At 32.1% G+C, this 11,921-nt stretch overlaps 1 protein-coding gene across 1 annotated transcript in view; it reads left to right on the top strand.

Moving 5' to 3' along the window:
- The window catches only part of ELF2 (E74 like ETS transcription factor 2), a 60,205-nt gene that overhangs the window by 211 nt on the left and 48,073 nt on the right, over positions 1 to 11,921 (top strand). The window contains exon 2 of the mRNA XM_051965408.1: positions 2,312 to 2,477. Within this exon, the coding sequence (XP_051821368.1) occupies positions 2,312 to 2,477 (166 nt within the window). The remainder of the gene's footprint in view (positions 1 to 2,311; positions 2,478 to 11,921) is intronic.

The following is an 11,921-nucleotide window of genomic DNA, read 5'->3' as shown; positions in this document are numbered from 1 at the left end:
TATTTTATTATGTAGAAATTAATGGGTAATTCTTATTTTAAATAATCAGAACATGTTGCACAATTTTTTTTCATGTAGAATGTCCTATACATGAGACATGATGTATATTTCCTCATCTAACAATGTCTTATGCTTATGTGTGCTTTATAGTTTGCCAAGTTATTTTCCTGTGCATTATTTCATTTAATTTTTATTCTCACAACAGTCTAGCAGGTGTTAATGAACCCTGTTTTATATTTGAGGAACCTGAATTTCAGAGAGATTAGTGACCAGCCCACTATTGCACAGCTAATAAGAAATTAAGCTAGGACTTGAATTTTCAGAACCTAGGTCTAAAGATTTTTATGCTAGTTTCTTTTTACTGTACTATGAGGCATCTCTTTAATGGTGTCAAGGAGCATCATAACACTTTTGTTGTAGGATCGTGTTTGTGGAATTAAGAATTGAGATAAGAGAAGCAACTGAAATATGATTTTGAGATTAGGGGTTAAGCCTTAAATTAATTTTAAACAGATATTAGTTTAGACTTTCATAGGATAATTTTAAAGGTATTTTAAAATTATAACATTAGAATAATTAACTATGATATCATAAATGTATATTATTTAGAATTAATTTTCATTGAGATTTATGACTTATGTAAATTTTAATTCACAAGGGAAATAAGCATTTATATAGTGCCTACTATGTGCCAGGCATTGTGCTTAAGTGCTTTTTAAAATCAATATTATCCTATTAGGTCCTTACAATGATGCTGTGAGGTAGGTGCTATTCTCATTTTACAGTTGAGGAAACTGAGGCAAACAAAGATTTAAGTGACTTATTAAGGCTCATATGTCTAATATGTATCTGAGGCTGGCTGAGTTTGAACTCAGGTCTTCTTGACTCCAGGAAAGATGCCAGCAAGTTGCCTCATAAGTTATTCTTAACAAGACTGAAGACAAAAATGTTTTTCTGTTACTTTGTTCTTCTCTTCCCTTCAAATATTTCTAATTCAGTAATAATCATTAATACAGTCAGCAGTACAGAGTGTGGAAAATTTAAACTTAAATGTAATCAGTGAATAAGGAAACAAATTTAGTTGGTATTCTCTAAAAAAAAATTAAATTTATGGCATTTTGAATCATTAGTAATTTGGTTTCTTCTATGTCTTTATCTCCTGTTCTGGGACATAGGGGGAAAATATAAAAAGAGAAAGACATAACAAAATCATCAAGGTGGAAAGAGATTATACAATGAAACCCTTAGGTTTGATGGTTTCACAAGTTAGTTGCAGATTTTTTGAATGTGTCCTTGAATCTGAGATTATTAGATTTAGGTTTGAGTTATACCTTAACTCAACTTATCCTCCATAAAAACTAAGTTTAATAGTCAATTTTATTGTATAAAAATTTAAATTTTGACATTGTTGATCAGTCCATGATTTTTTTTTTTTTTAAAGTTTGGATACTCCTTTCACTGACACATCACAACCCCATTATAATTTAATGGATGGATTTCCAAAAGTTGCTGTGACTGAGAAATTCACCTTGGGGTGGAAATGATACAACTTTTGAATACAACTAAACTGATATTTGGGTGTAAACAGAAGGTCAATCACCAGTCCCTTTTCTTGTTCTAATATTTTGTCAGTCTTGTAGCGGCTAATGAGTAGAGATCAATTCCAGTCATTTCTCTTCTTCCTCACTGCTTTTTATCAATTCCTTTGGCAACTGATATGAGCAGTGAGGGGAGGAGGTTAGGGGGATCCTCCTAGGACCAGAGGATTTTAGAGTTGGAAGGGGATCTTAGCCATCATCCAAACAAGCCTCCTCATTTTATAGATATGGAAACTGAGGTCCATAGATGTGAAATAATTTGTCCAAAATCAGGATCCACTAAAGTGCCTGATCTTCTGCTTTTTCTAAATTGAACCAGTGTTTTTTTCCAGCACACCCTGCCATGATTTAGTTGCTAATCTAATCCTGTTTTTGGGAAGGTCTTTAAAAATTTATAAAGCTGATTTATATTCTTGCTTCCCACCATGTAGGCACTCACAAAGTGCTTTTTTTGGTGGTTGTTGTTGCTGACCAATGTTAATATATAGATTCTTAAGGATTTCATCTTCTGAATTGTTTTTTACTTCTGTCAGTCAGTCAGTATAAAATTTCCCACCTACTTGTGAGACATGAAAATTACATAATGTGGTTTAATTGCTTATTTAAAAAAAATATTTAGAGTATACATAACAGTATAGATTTAAGAATTTGTGATTGCATTCAGGGTTTGTGGATAATAAGTTTGATTTAGAAAAAAAAATTTACTCTTTTAGGAAGGTGAACAAGTTTCCAAATATCCAGCAGTGATTGTGGAGCCAGTTCCAAGTGCCAGATTAGACCAGGGCTATGCAGCCCAGGTTCTAGTCTATGACGATGAGACTTACATGATCCAAGATGTGGCAGAAGAGCAAGAAGTTGAAACTGAGACTGTGGAATCAGGTAGATTTTTCAAATAATATTTATTTATTTTGTAGAATCTTTTTGTGGGATTCACTGTTATGTTAATCTTACGTAAATTATGTTTGCTGGGGCCTTCTAATTTGGAATTAACTGAAAGCTTTATCTTACAGTGTGTTAAAGAAGTTTTATTTCTAGAAGCACTGAAAAGGCTTTATATAATTCTGCTTTGTTTAGGACACTGTTCCTTGAAATGAAAAAATTATTGTCGGCTTTCACTTTTTAAGTGCTTCTTCATGTATCCTGTTTTTCCTTTTTATTTTTTTTAATAATAGTTTTTTATTTTCAAAATACATGCAAAGATAGTTTTCAACATTTACTCTTGCAAAATCTTGTGTTCCAAATTTTTCTCCCTCTCTTCCCCCATAACCTCCTCTAGACAGCAGGTAACCCAATATAGGTTAAACATATACAATTCTTCTACTGTTTTTCCTTCTTGACACTTTTTTCTTTTTGTATATACAACAGTTAGAAAATATTAGGTTCAGAATTGGAAAAGACCTGAGAGATCATTTAATCCATCCTTTTCTTTTATAGGTGAGGAAGCTGAGGTTTGGAGAAGTGTAGGGACTTGCCCAGGATCATAGAGGGAGTTTTAGAGGCAAGCACTCAAAACCCTCTGACATGGATCCAAACAAGTGTTCTTTCCACTCGGCTAACCTAATGTTATAGCCAAAAAGGAAAAATAGCACCAAAGCACCAAGTTCAATACATTAGCACCTAATAGAGGCGGTCTCATTTATCATTAATCAATTGAAATTTGGAAAGAGAGGGAGAGCTCTTGGAAAAAATGTCTATAACATTTTTATGTGTGTGTGGGGAAATAATGGATTTTTTTTTTTCCAGAGTTCTCTGAAGAACCTTCTGGTATTTATTTAGTTTGTTGTTAATAGTCTAAAAATACACATAGGAAAAGCATTTTAGCTAGTTAGAAGATTTTATGTCATTTATTTTTTGCTGTAGGATTTTACTTGAAGTTGTTGATGGGGGTCATAAAAACTGAATTATTTGAACCATTTTGCCATCATTGCTTTTTATATATTTCTGTAAAAGTTACCTTCTGAAAAAATGATTTTTTAAAAAAATATGGTATAAATAACAAATAGAAGTTTTATATACATTTATTTTGAAATTTGTTAAATCTAGTAGATGTTTGTAGAATCCTTTAGATTTGTAATTAATTATACTCCACAAAATTTCTGGGCTTAATAAGGACATAGTTATTTACCAATAAGTGAAAAACAGTAGGGCTTATTCATTATTCTCATTTAATGGAGGGAACCAAATAATTTGTATTTGACTTTAGAAATACTATTTTTTTATTGATATAAGTATTTTTGTAATAATCTGGGAATGAAATCATATAGTAAAGAAGAACTTATAAGACTGTAGTTTCTTTATCTTGACCTCCTATGTATGTAACGCTATGGGTAATAATCCATTCTGGTAATAATGATCACACTTTAGACTGTTGTAATGTTAGCCATTTTTCTAAATCTTACTTATTCAAAGGAATGTGGTTGAGTGTTGGCTTTCAGACGATTCTTTCTCCATGCTAAGTAAATAAGAATTAAGATATTAACACTATTGAGTCAGTAAGCTTGCCCAGGTTTGTTCTAAATAAACTACAACATAAATTATCTGATAATCATAGTCAAATGAATTATGCAAATCTGAAAATACAAATAATAGCAATGCATTGGTTATGGCACTTGTTCTTCACTAAAGAGTATTTTTAATTGGCTTGCTATGAACTTTAGGAAGGTTTCAAGTTATACCATGTAGGGGAAATGATTATTATGATAATTGTTTTTGTTATCATCATAATCATGATCAATCATCATCTTGTTCTTATCTTTGTTAGTAGTTTGGCTAGAAATGACCCTGGCACAAGTTGCTTTCTACTTCTTTTTTTTTTTTTTGTATTGTTGTACAAGTGGATGAAATAACTGCTGCTTTTAATTGGCAGTTATCTAGTTGATTTGATTATAGTCATATACTTAAGAGGCTTTAAGCACATAGAAGGATATTTGATTTTCCAGTTTGTTTTTAGGGGTTTATTGAAAATGATGGGGAAGTCGGATATTTTTTCAGTTTGTTTTTGGTAAGATAAGTAAAGTTACAAGTATTATGACAGATGAATTCCCCTTTATTTGCATATGAAATGATTAGAATAGTTCAAACATATGAGTTTTTTAATAAATATACTTAAAATTTTAACTGCATGAATATTATTTAAGATTACAAACATGGTGATAAGCAGAGAAATAAAGTAGTACTTATGAGGAACCCAGATAAAGTCTGCGTGGAAAAGATGTGAAGTAAAAAAAGGGAAATTTTGTATAAGGCCTTTCCACTGTCAAAAAGATAGCTATGAAGTTGAATGAAGTGGACAAAAATGTTTACTTTGGAAGAAGAGGTGGTCAAATAAAAAAGATCATTTCATTAGCATCATTTTTGATTTAAAAAAACTGGATCTATTCATGAAATTTATGAAATTGAAATCATCCTCAGTATTTTGATCTTAGATTCACACTTATGAGCAAGCTATAATGACTGCCGTATTGATAGTAGAATTGCCTTGCTAAGCTTAATTTATTCCTATAGTTATGATTATTGTAACATAGTTAAGAAAAAAATTAATTTCTTACTTGAAGAAGTGATTTGTATGATCATTTTCCATATCCCAGGGATCAGTTCATTTTCAGTCTCATTCTTACCAGAGCTCTGAAAAATATGTAGCATTTTTTCAGGCAGATGGCAAAGTTGGCTTAAAAGAATATATTCTCACTTCAATGGTGATTTATTTTTTTTAAGAATATCTTTAGATTTGTTTTTGTTTTAGTAGAAAAAATGCTTTTGGCATATAATGAAGTAAATGTCATGGGGCATAAAATTATTTAAAAATTTAATTAGGTTCTGGCTGAGAAGCAAATGAGATCTAATATTTGTAAAAAAAAAAAATGCTTAGCACAGTACCTGGCGCATAGTAGGTACTATATAAATGCTTATTATTTTCTTACCTTTCCTGCAAGTACTCGAATGTAACTTTATAAGGATGTTTAAGTGGCACATATCAGTTTCAAGGTCATCTAATCTGGGCCTTAATTCATTTCTATTTAAAGAATCAAATGTTTCTTTCAAGTGGGTTGGAGAGAGATAATAGAAGTTATTCTTTTTGTCAAGGTTTATTCTTATATCTGCTTGATTTTTATGTAAGATTTAGGATTTGATCAATCTGTGAACTAAATTTGTAATTTAAGTTCTAAAAACTTTCACATAAGAAGTTGACAGGAAAATTATTTTTTGAAAAAGTAATGTTACATTTTATATTAACAATATTAAAGTTAATTAAAATTTTAAAATTAAACCTAATTTTCTTAATATTAACAACATTAATAGTAAATTTCAAAGTCATGAAGAGGGAAGGAGAAGATTTTTCAGATGGGTTAAATAGTTTTGATTAGTGGGTTAAGATTCACATAAAACAAGTAGTTGAAAAATTGCAAAATTTTTTCTTGAACATTCAGAAAGTAAAAGAAGTTTCATTCTGTATATCACAATTTGGAAAAATAGAAGCATTTAAGTTCCTATGTTCATATTATTTAAACAGACACTTTTATGCTATGTAGACTTGTCACATAAAAAGTATTCAAACAGGAGTTATTTTCCTGATTAATATGATACAGCTAGGAGAAGTAGGATATAAAATATAAAATGCTTTAATGATTTAATTCTCATTCAGTGTTTTTCAAGTAATTGGACTATAAAAACATTTTTGGCTTTGAAATATGCTGACAGAATTCATAAATAATAATTCCATAGTTAAGACTATAGACCACCCAAAGTAGACAAGGGCATTATTAGCCAGGGCCAGAGCTTCCTCAACAGAGTATAGACAGAAATGAAAATAAATCACAAGATCAATGTTAAGGCAATTAATCTCTCTGTCTGTCTGTCTCTCTATCTCTTGGGAGTAAAGGGCAAGGAAAGAGTGGTATAGTATGGAGTGGATCGTTTCCTGTATAGATTTCTGTGATGTAATTTTTAAGTGTCTCTCTTTCTGGGCTGTGTCATCCTCTTGAATTTCTATAGAAATTTTCTTGTCCAACTCCTGTTAATACCATGTATAGAACGCCAGGGTTCTTGGAGCACTTTTTAGAACTATTGAGCTGATCATTTTTATTCATTTAAATATAGTATAGTTACAAAATTTGATTAGTAATTATAATTTTAGGTTATTTTGTTGCGGTGTTTTCCAGGCTCTGTAAGACTTTGCAGCAATATTAAGTCTTAAAATGATAACTGCCTTTTTTTTGAGACTATAGCAATAGGTGTCTATATCTAGATGGTTCTTTTATAGTAAGTGATTATAGGCTTGGTGGTTAGGAGGTCTATTTGTAGTGAGAATATATATGAGTGTGAGTAGAGAAGTTAAGAGATGATCTCATCCACCTTTTTCATTTGGCAGTTTAAATGACAGTCTTATTGAGATTACATGATTTACTCAAGTAAGTAGCTGAGCTGGGATGTAAACCTAGGAATTTGACTTAAATTCAGTCTAGAAGGTACCTTCTACTTTGCCAGTTCTCTTCATATGGAACAAGTATATTTCTTAGTTATTATAGAATTACCCTCAAGTTTAGTATCTTATTTTTTTTTAGATATACATTTTCCAGAGACATTTTTATCAATTTAACAGTTATTCTAAATGCAAGCATTTCTTGTTTAGGGAAATACCTGAACTGACATTAGTTCTCTCCTCCCTGAGATATTCTCCCTTCAGCCCCCTTTACCTTAGGACTTGTCTCTACCACAAGGTAACTATAGATATGTTAAAATACTATGTGGGATTAACATTCTATTTCTTTTGCAATAGTAAGTCTTCTCTTTAAACTACTCAATCACTTCTTTGACCACTCTTCTTTTTTTCTATTTTTTTTTTTTTTTGCAAGTGATTTGCTTATGATCACACAGCTAAATTAATTATTAAGTATCTGAGGCCAGATTTGAATTTAGCTCCTCATGAGTCCAGGACTAGTGCTCTATCCACTATATTATCTAGCTGCCCCAACTCTATTCTTTTTGAAAGGAAAAAGAGTGTTGCCCTTAGGTGATCAATAAAGCCATTCCTATCTGGGAGTGGGTAAGACTTTGAGTCTACTGGAGAGCTACTGAAGGTGTCTTTTGTTTTAAATTTGGTTACTATTCTTTATTCCTACACTGCTCCCCTCCCACTCTCCTTGTTTTTATTGTTTTTGACTGGCACATTTTCCTAACTTTCTTGAAGTATAAAGTCTGCTAAGGATTTCAGACTTGAGAAAAATTTAGTTTTTAGTATTTCCAGTTGAACTGAAAAGGAGCTTTTTACTATTCTTCCACATTTCATTTCCTTTTGTTCTAAACATGACTATTTGAAACATAATCTCGTAATCTCCAAATAATGGAATTCTTTATGTTTTGATTTAATATGATGAGCACAGCAAAATGGTAGGATAAGATGATTCTAGATGCTATACTAATATGTCAAGTGGCATAACAGGTTTGAGGGCACTGTTATGAATTGGTATACAGAAGCGTAATGAATGCAAGTGAATTTAGAGCAAGACCCAGTGTTCAAACACATCAGACAAATTTAATATCCTAGGCAGTAGTCAGAAAGCTCTCCATCATACTGGGTTGATCATCAAATGAGAGTAAGGGTAAGTGATCAGAAATGAATACTATTTTCACATCAAGGATGATTACTAATTTAAATATGATCATCTTTTGTTTTTATGTTGCTCAGATTTCCCAGTTTATTCCTTTTATGAAAGAGTTTAATAAAAAAAATAGAGGAGGGAAAGCCCAGTTCTACAAAACTAACCAATACATTACCCAAATCAACATATATTTGTAGGTATTCTACACCTACAGTACCCCACCTCTGTAAATAGGGGAGAAGAATGCCTATTGATGTACCTTCTTTGGAACTAAGCTGGTACTTGGTAGTAGAGTAGATTAAAGATTGGATTTGGAGAAATGAATCTGAGTTCAAATCTTGTAAAACGATTGGGCAAAGAATTTAATCTTGGACTCGAATTTTCTCTTTTGTAAAAATGATACGGTAATAATAGCTACTTTATAGGGTAGTTTGGATCATATGAGATTTTTTTGTAAAGTGTGGGGAAGATCTTAAAATGCTTTGTTATTATTTTACAACATTACATTTGAATTGTTTTGTTATTGGCCTTTCTGTTTGCATTGTGTCATTGTGAATATTGTTTTCCTGGTTCATTTTGCATTTTGTTTATTGACATGCTCTGTGTTTATCATATTGTTTCTGGTAGTAGTAGTAACATCCTTTATATTTATATACATAACTTATTTAGCCATCTTCTCAAGGAATACATGTTTGTTTCTTTTTCTTTGATATTATTAAAAAGTGCTGCTATAAATTTATGGATACATATTAAGCTTTTCTTTTTATCATTGACTAGCAACGGGCTCCCTGGGTTAAATGGTATGGATATTTCAATCACTTACCAAGCTGTTTTCTACAATGATTAGACCAGTTCATAGAGTATTAGTGTGCTTGTCTGCTCCCAAGACCTCTAATATCTACTGTCCCCTTTTCCAATTTATTGGTTATGAAGTGATTGATTTGCATTTCTTTTACTATCAGAGATTCTGAGTATTCTTTTATGTGGCTGTTAATGGTTTACAAATCTTTTAAGAACTGTTTATTCATACCTATTAGGGAATTTTACTATCTTCTTTTTTCATTTTTTATTTTATTTTAAAGATTTAAAGATTATACAGAAATCTAAAGATCTTAGCTAGTTTATTGAATATTAGTTTTAAATCTAATATTCAGTTGTTTTCCACCCCCCCACTGGTGTCTGACTCCTCATGACTTTATTTGAGGTTTTCTTGGCAAAGAAACTGGAATGATTAGCCATGTCCTTCAGTCACTTGACAGATTAAGAAACTGAGGCAAACAGGGTTAAGTGATTTGTCCAGGGTCACACATCTAAGTAAAAGTAAAAGATGAGTCTTCCTGACTCCAGGCTCAGCCCTCTATTCAACGTATCACATAGTTGCTTCAAAATCTAATGAAGTTGCACATAGAGGGATTAGAAGATACAACTTCCTCCTCCCCTTAATAGTATTTTATTTTTTCCAATTACATGTAAAGATTTCATTTTTGTAAGATTTGTAAGATTTTCTCCCTAAATCTCTTCCCTTCCTCCTCTCCAAAATAGCAATCTGATATAGGTTAAATGTACAATTATTTTAGTCATGTTATAAAAGAAAAGACAGAACAAAGGGAGGAAAACCATGAGAAAGAAAAAAACCCAGAAAAATGGTCTCTATCCACAATCAATCTCCATAGGTTTCTCTCTAGATGCTGCTGTCATTTTCCACCTCAGGTGTCTTGGATCACTGTATTGCTAAGAAGATCATCATAGTTTGTCATAGTTGATTATCACATAGTATCACTATTACTGTGTGTACAGTATTCTCATGGTTCAAAAGCTAGATCTTGACATGATTCTTCTTTATCTTACTTTAGCATATTTTGTTTCCCTGAAATCTGGGAGAATGTGGTCATCTTCCTGGCGTACAAGCTAGCAACTCTTGAGTTTAGCTTGAACAAGATTAAAATGTAATTGGGAAACTTTTAATAAAACAAATAAAAATACAGAACAACATGGATATGAGGCTGGAATAGGCTAAATGTATAGATCTGGCAGTGATCTATGTAGAGATGATAATTGAACCCAAGGAAAATGATCAATTAAGCAATAGTTAGCCATTCACTTAATCCCCGACATTGTTTTGAGTATTGCCGATACAAATACAAAAAATTCAACAATTTTTACTCAATAGAACAAATATATAGAAAAGTAGACATGATAAATATAAAAGAGAATGTATATAAATGCATGCAGAATGGTTATACATAATAGCTAAATACAATTAAGTTTTGGGAGCAAGCACTAGCAGTTGGAATCAATGTGGAAGTTGGTACTTATATTGATTCTTGATATTGAAGATGGGGAGGGAGATGGTGTGTGTGTGTGTGTGTGTGTGTGTGTGTGTGTGTGTGTGTGTGTGTATGAGCACAGGGAGAGGAAATAGTGCCATGATATGAAAAACATGGGCCAATTTGGTTGGATTCCAAGGTGTGGAAGGAGCAATAGAGTGAGGCTGGAAAGATTGGAGCAAAGTGGCACAGAGACCTTTATACTTGATCCTGGAAACATTGATTAAGAGTGTGACAGAGCTCATTCTTTATCTGAAGAAAATCACTTTGGCAGTAATGTGTATGTTGGACTAAAATGTGAGAACCCTGAGGCAAGAAGACCAGTCAGACTGTTGAACTGTGTCAAGGTGAAAGCTGATGAAGACCTGACCTTGGGTAGGAGTTCTGTGAATGAAGAGAAGGGATTGGATTTCAGAGAGATTCTGGAGGTAAATAACGATGGCTATCTTCCATAATGGATTGTATATGTAAGACAAAGGAAGAAAATTCTGAGATTACAAACCTGGGAAACTAAAAGCAGGGTGTGGAACCTTTGACAAATAGGGACATTTGAAGGAGAGTAGGATTTTGGGGAAAAGATAATTCATTTGATTTTGAACATGTTGAATTTGAGATGTTTCGAGGACATGCTATTTGAAATATCCATCATGTAATTTGGGGATGGAGGATGAAGCAAATGATTATTGAGAGATATATATAGAGAAAAGAGAACCAGGAAAGAACCTTCTTTTACTGTTGGCATTATACATTTAGGCACCTTATAACTTTTTTTTTTTTTTTTTTTTGCATTATTCAACAGTTTTATATGTCTGCTTTTTTTCAGTGATATCATAAGCTTCGTATTTGTTGGGGCCATGTATTTTTTGTTTTTTTGTGCTTCCATGAACACTTGCCCAGTGCTAGGTACAAAGTATATGCCATATTGAACTGAACTGGACTTTTACAGAGCTATATAAATATTAGTTTTATGTGCATGTTTTATATTGAATGGTTCATGATAATTTAAAAAATGAAAGCAACCATTCAGCAATCTAGATTTTGTGTTACACCAAAACTGTATTGTACTTAAAGTACCTATGTTATTTCTGCCATAGAAATATTTTTCCCGGGATACTTGGGGGTTAAGTGATTTGCCCAAATTCATAGGATAATAAGTGTTAGGTGTCTGAGGCCACATTTGAACTCAATTACTTTTGACTCTAGGGTCAGGGTTCTTTTACTTTCACCATCTAGCTATATCTCTAATTTAGAAGTAGTAATAGGTATTTTATTTGTGATTGAAGCCCTCAGCCTCTAGCTATATTGATGAACAAGACCTTGACTTTGGTAGTTGTATAGGTTTTGGAAAGGTTCCTCCCACATCCATGGGTAGAGCAGATTTTTGATGGGTTTGAGTT

This window comes from Antechinus flavipes, chromosome 6 (assembly GCF_016432865.1).
Source record: "Antechinus flavipes isolate AdamAnt ecotype Samford, QLD, Australia chromosome 6, AdamAnt_v2, whole genome shotgun sequence".
Classification (NCBI taxonomy): domain Eukaryota; kingdom Metazoa; phylum Chordata; class Mammalia; order Dasyuromorphia; family Dasyuridae; genus Antechinus; species Antechinus flavipes.
Note: the sequence above shows the minus strand (reverse complement) of the source record. Positions and strands in the feature narration are given on the sequence as shown.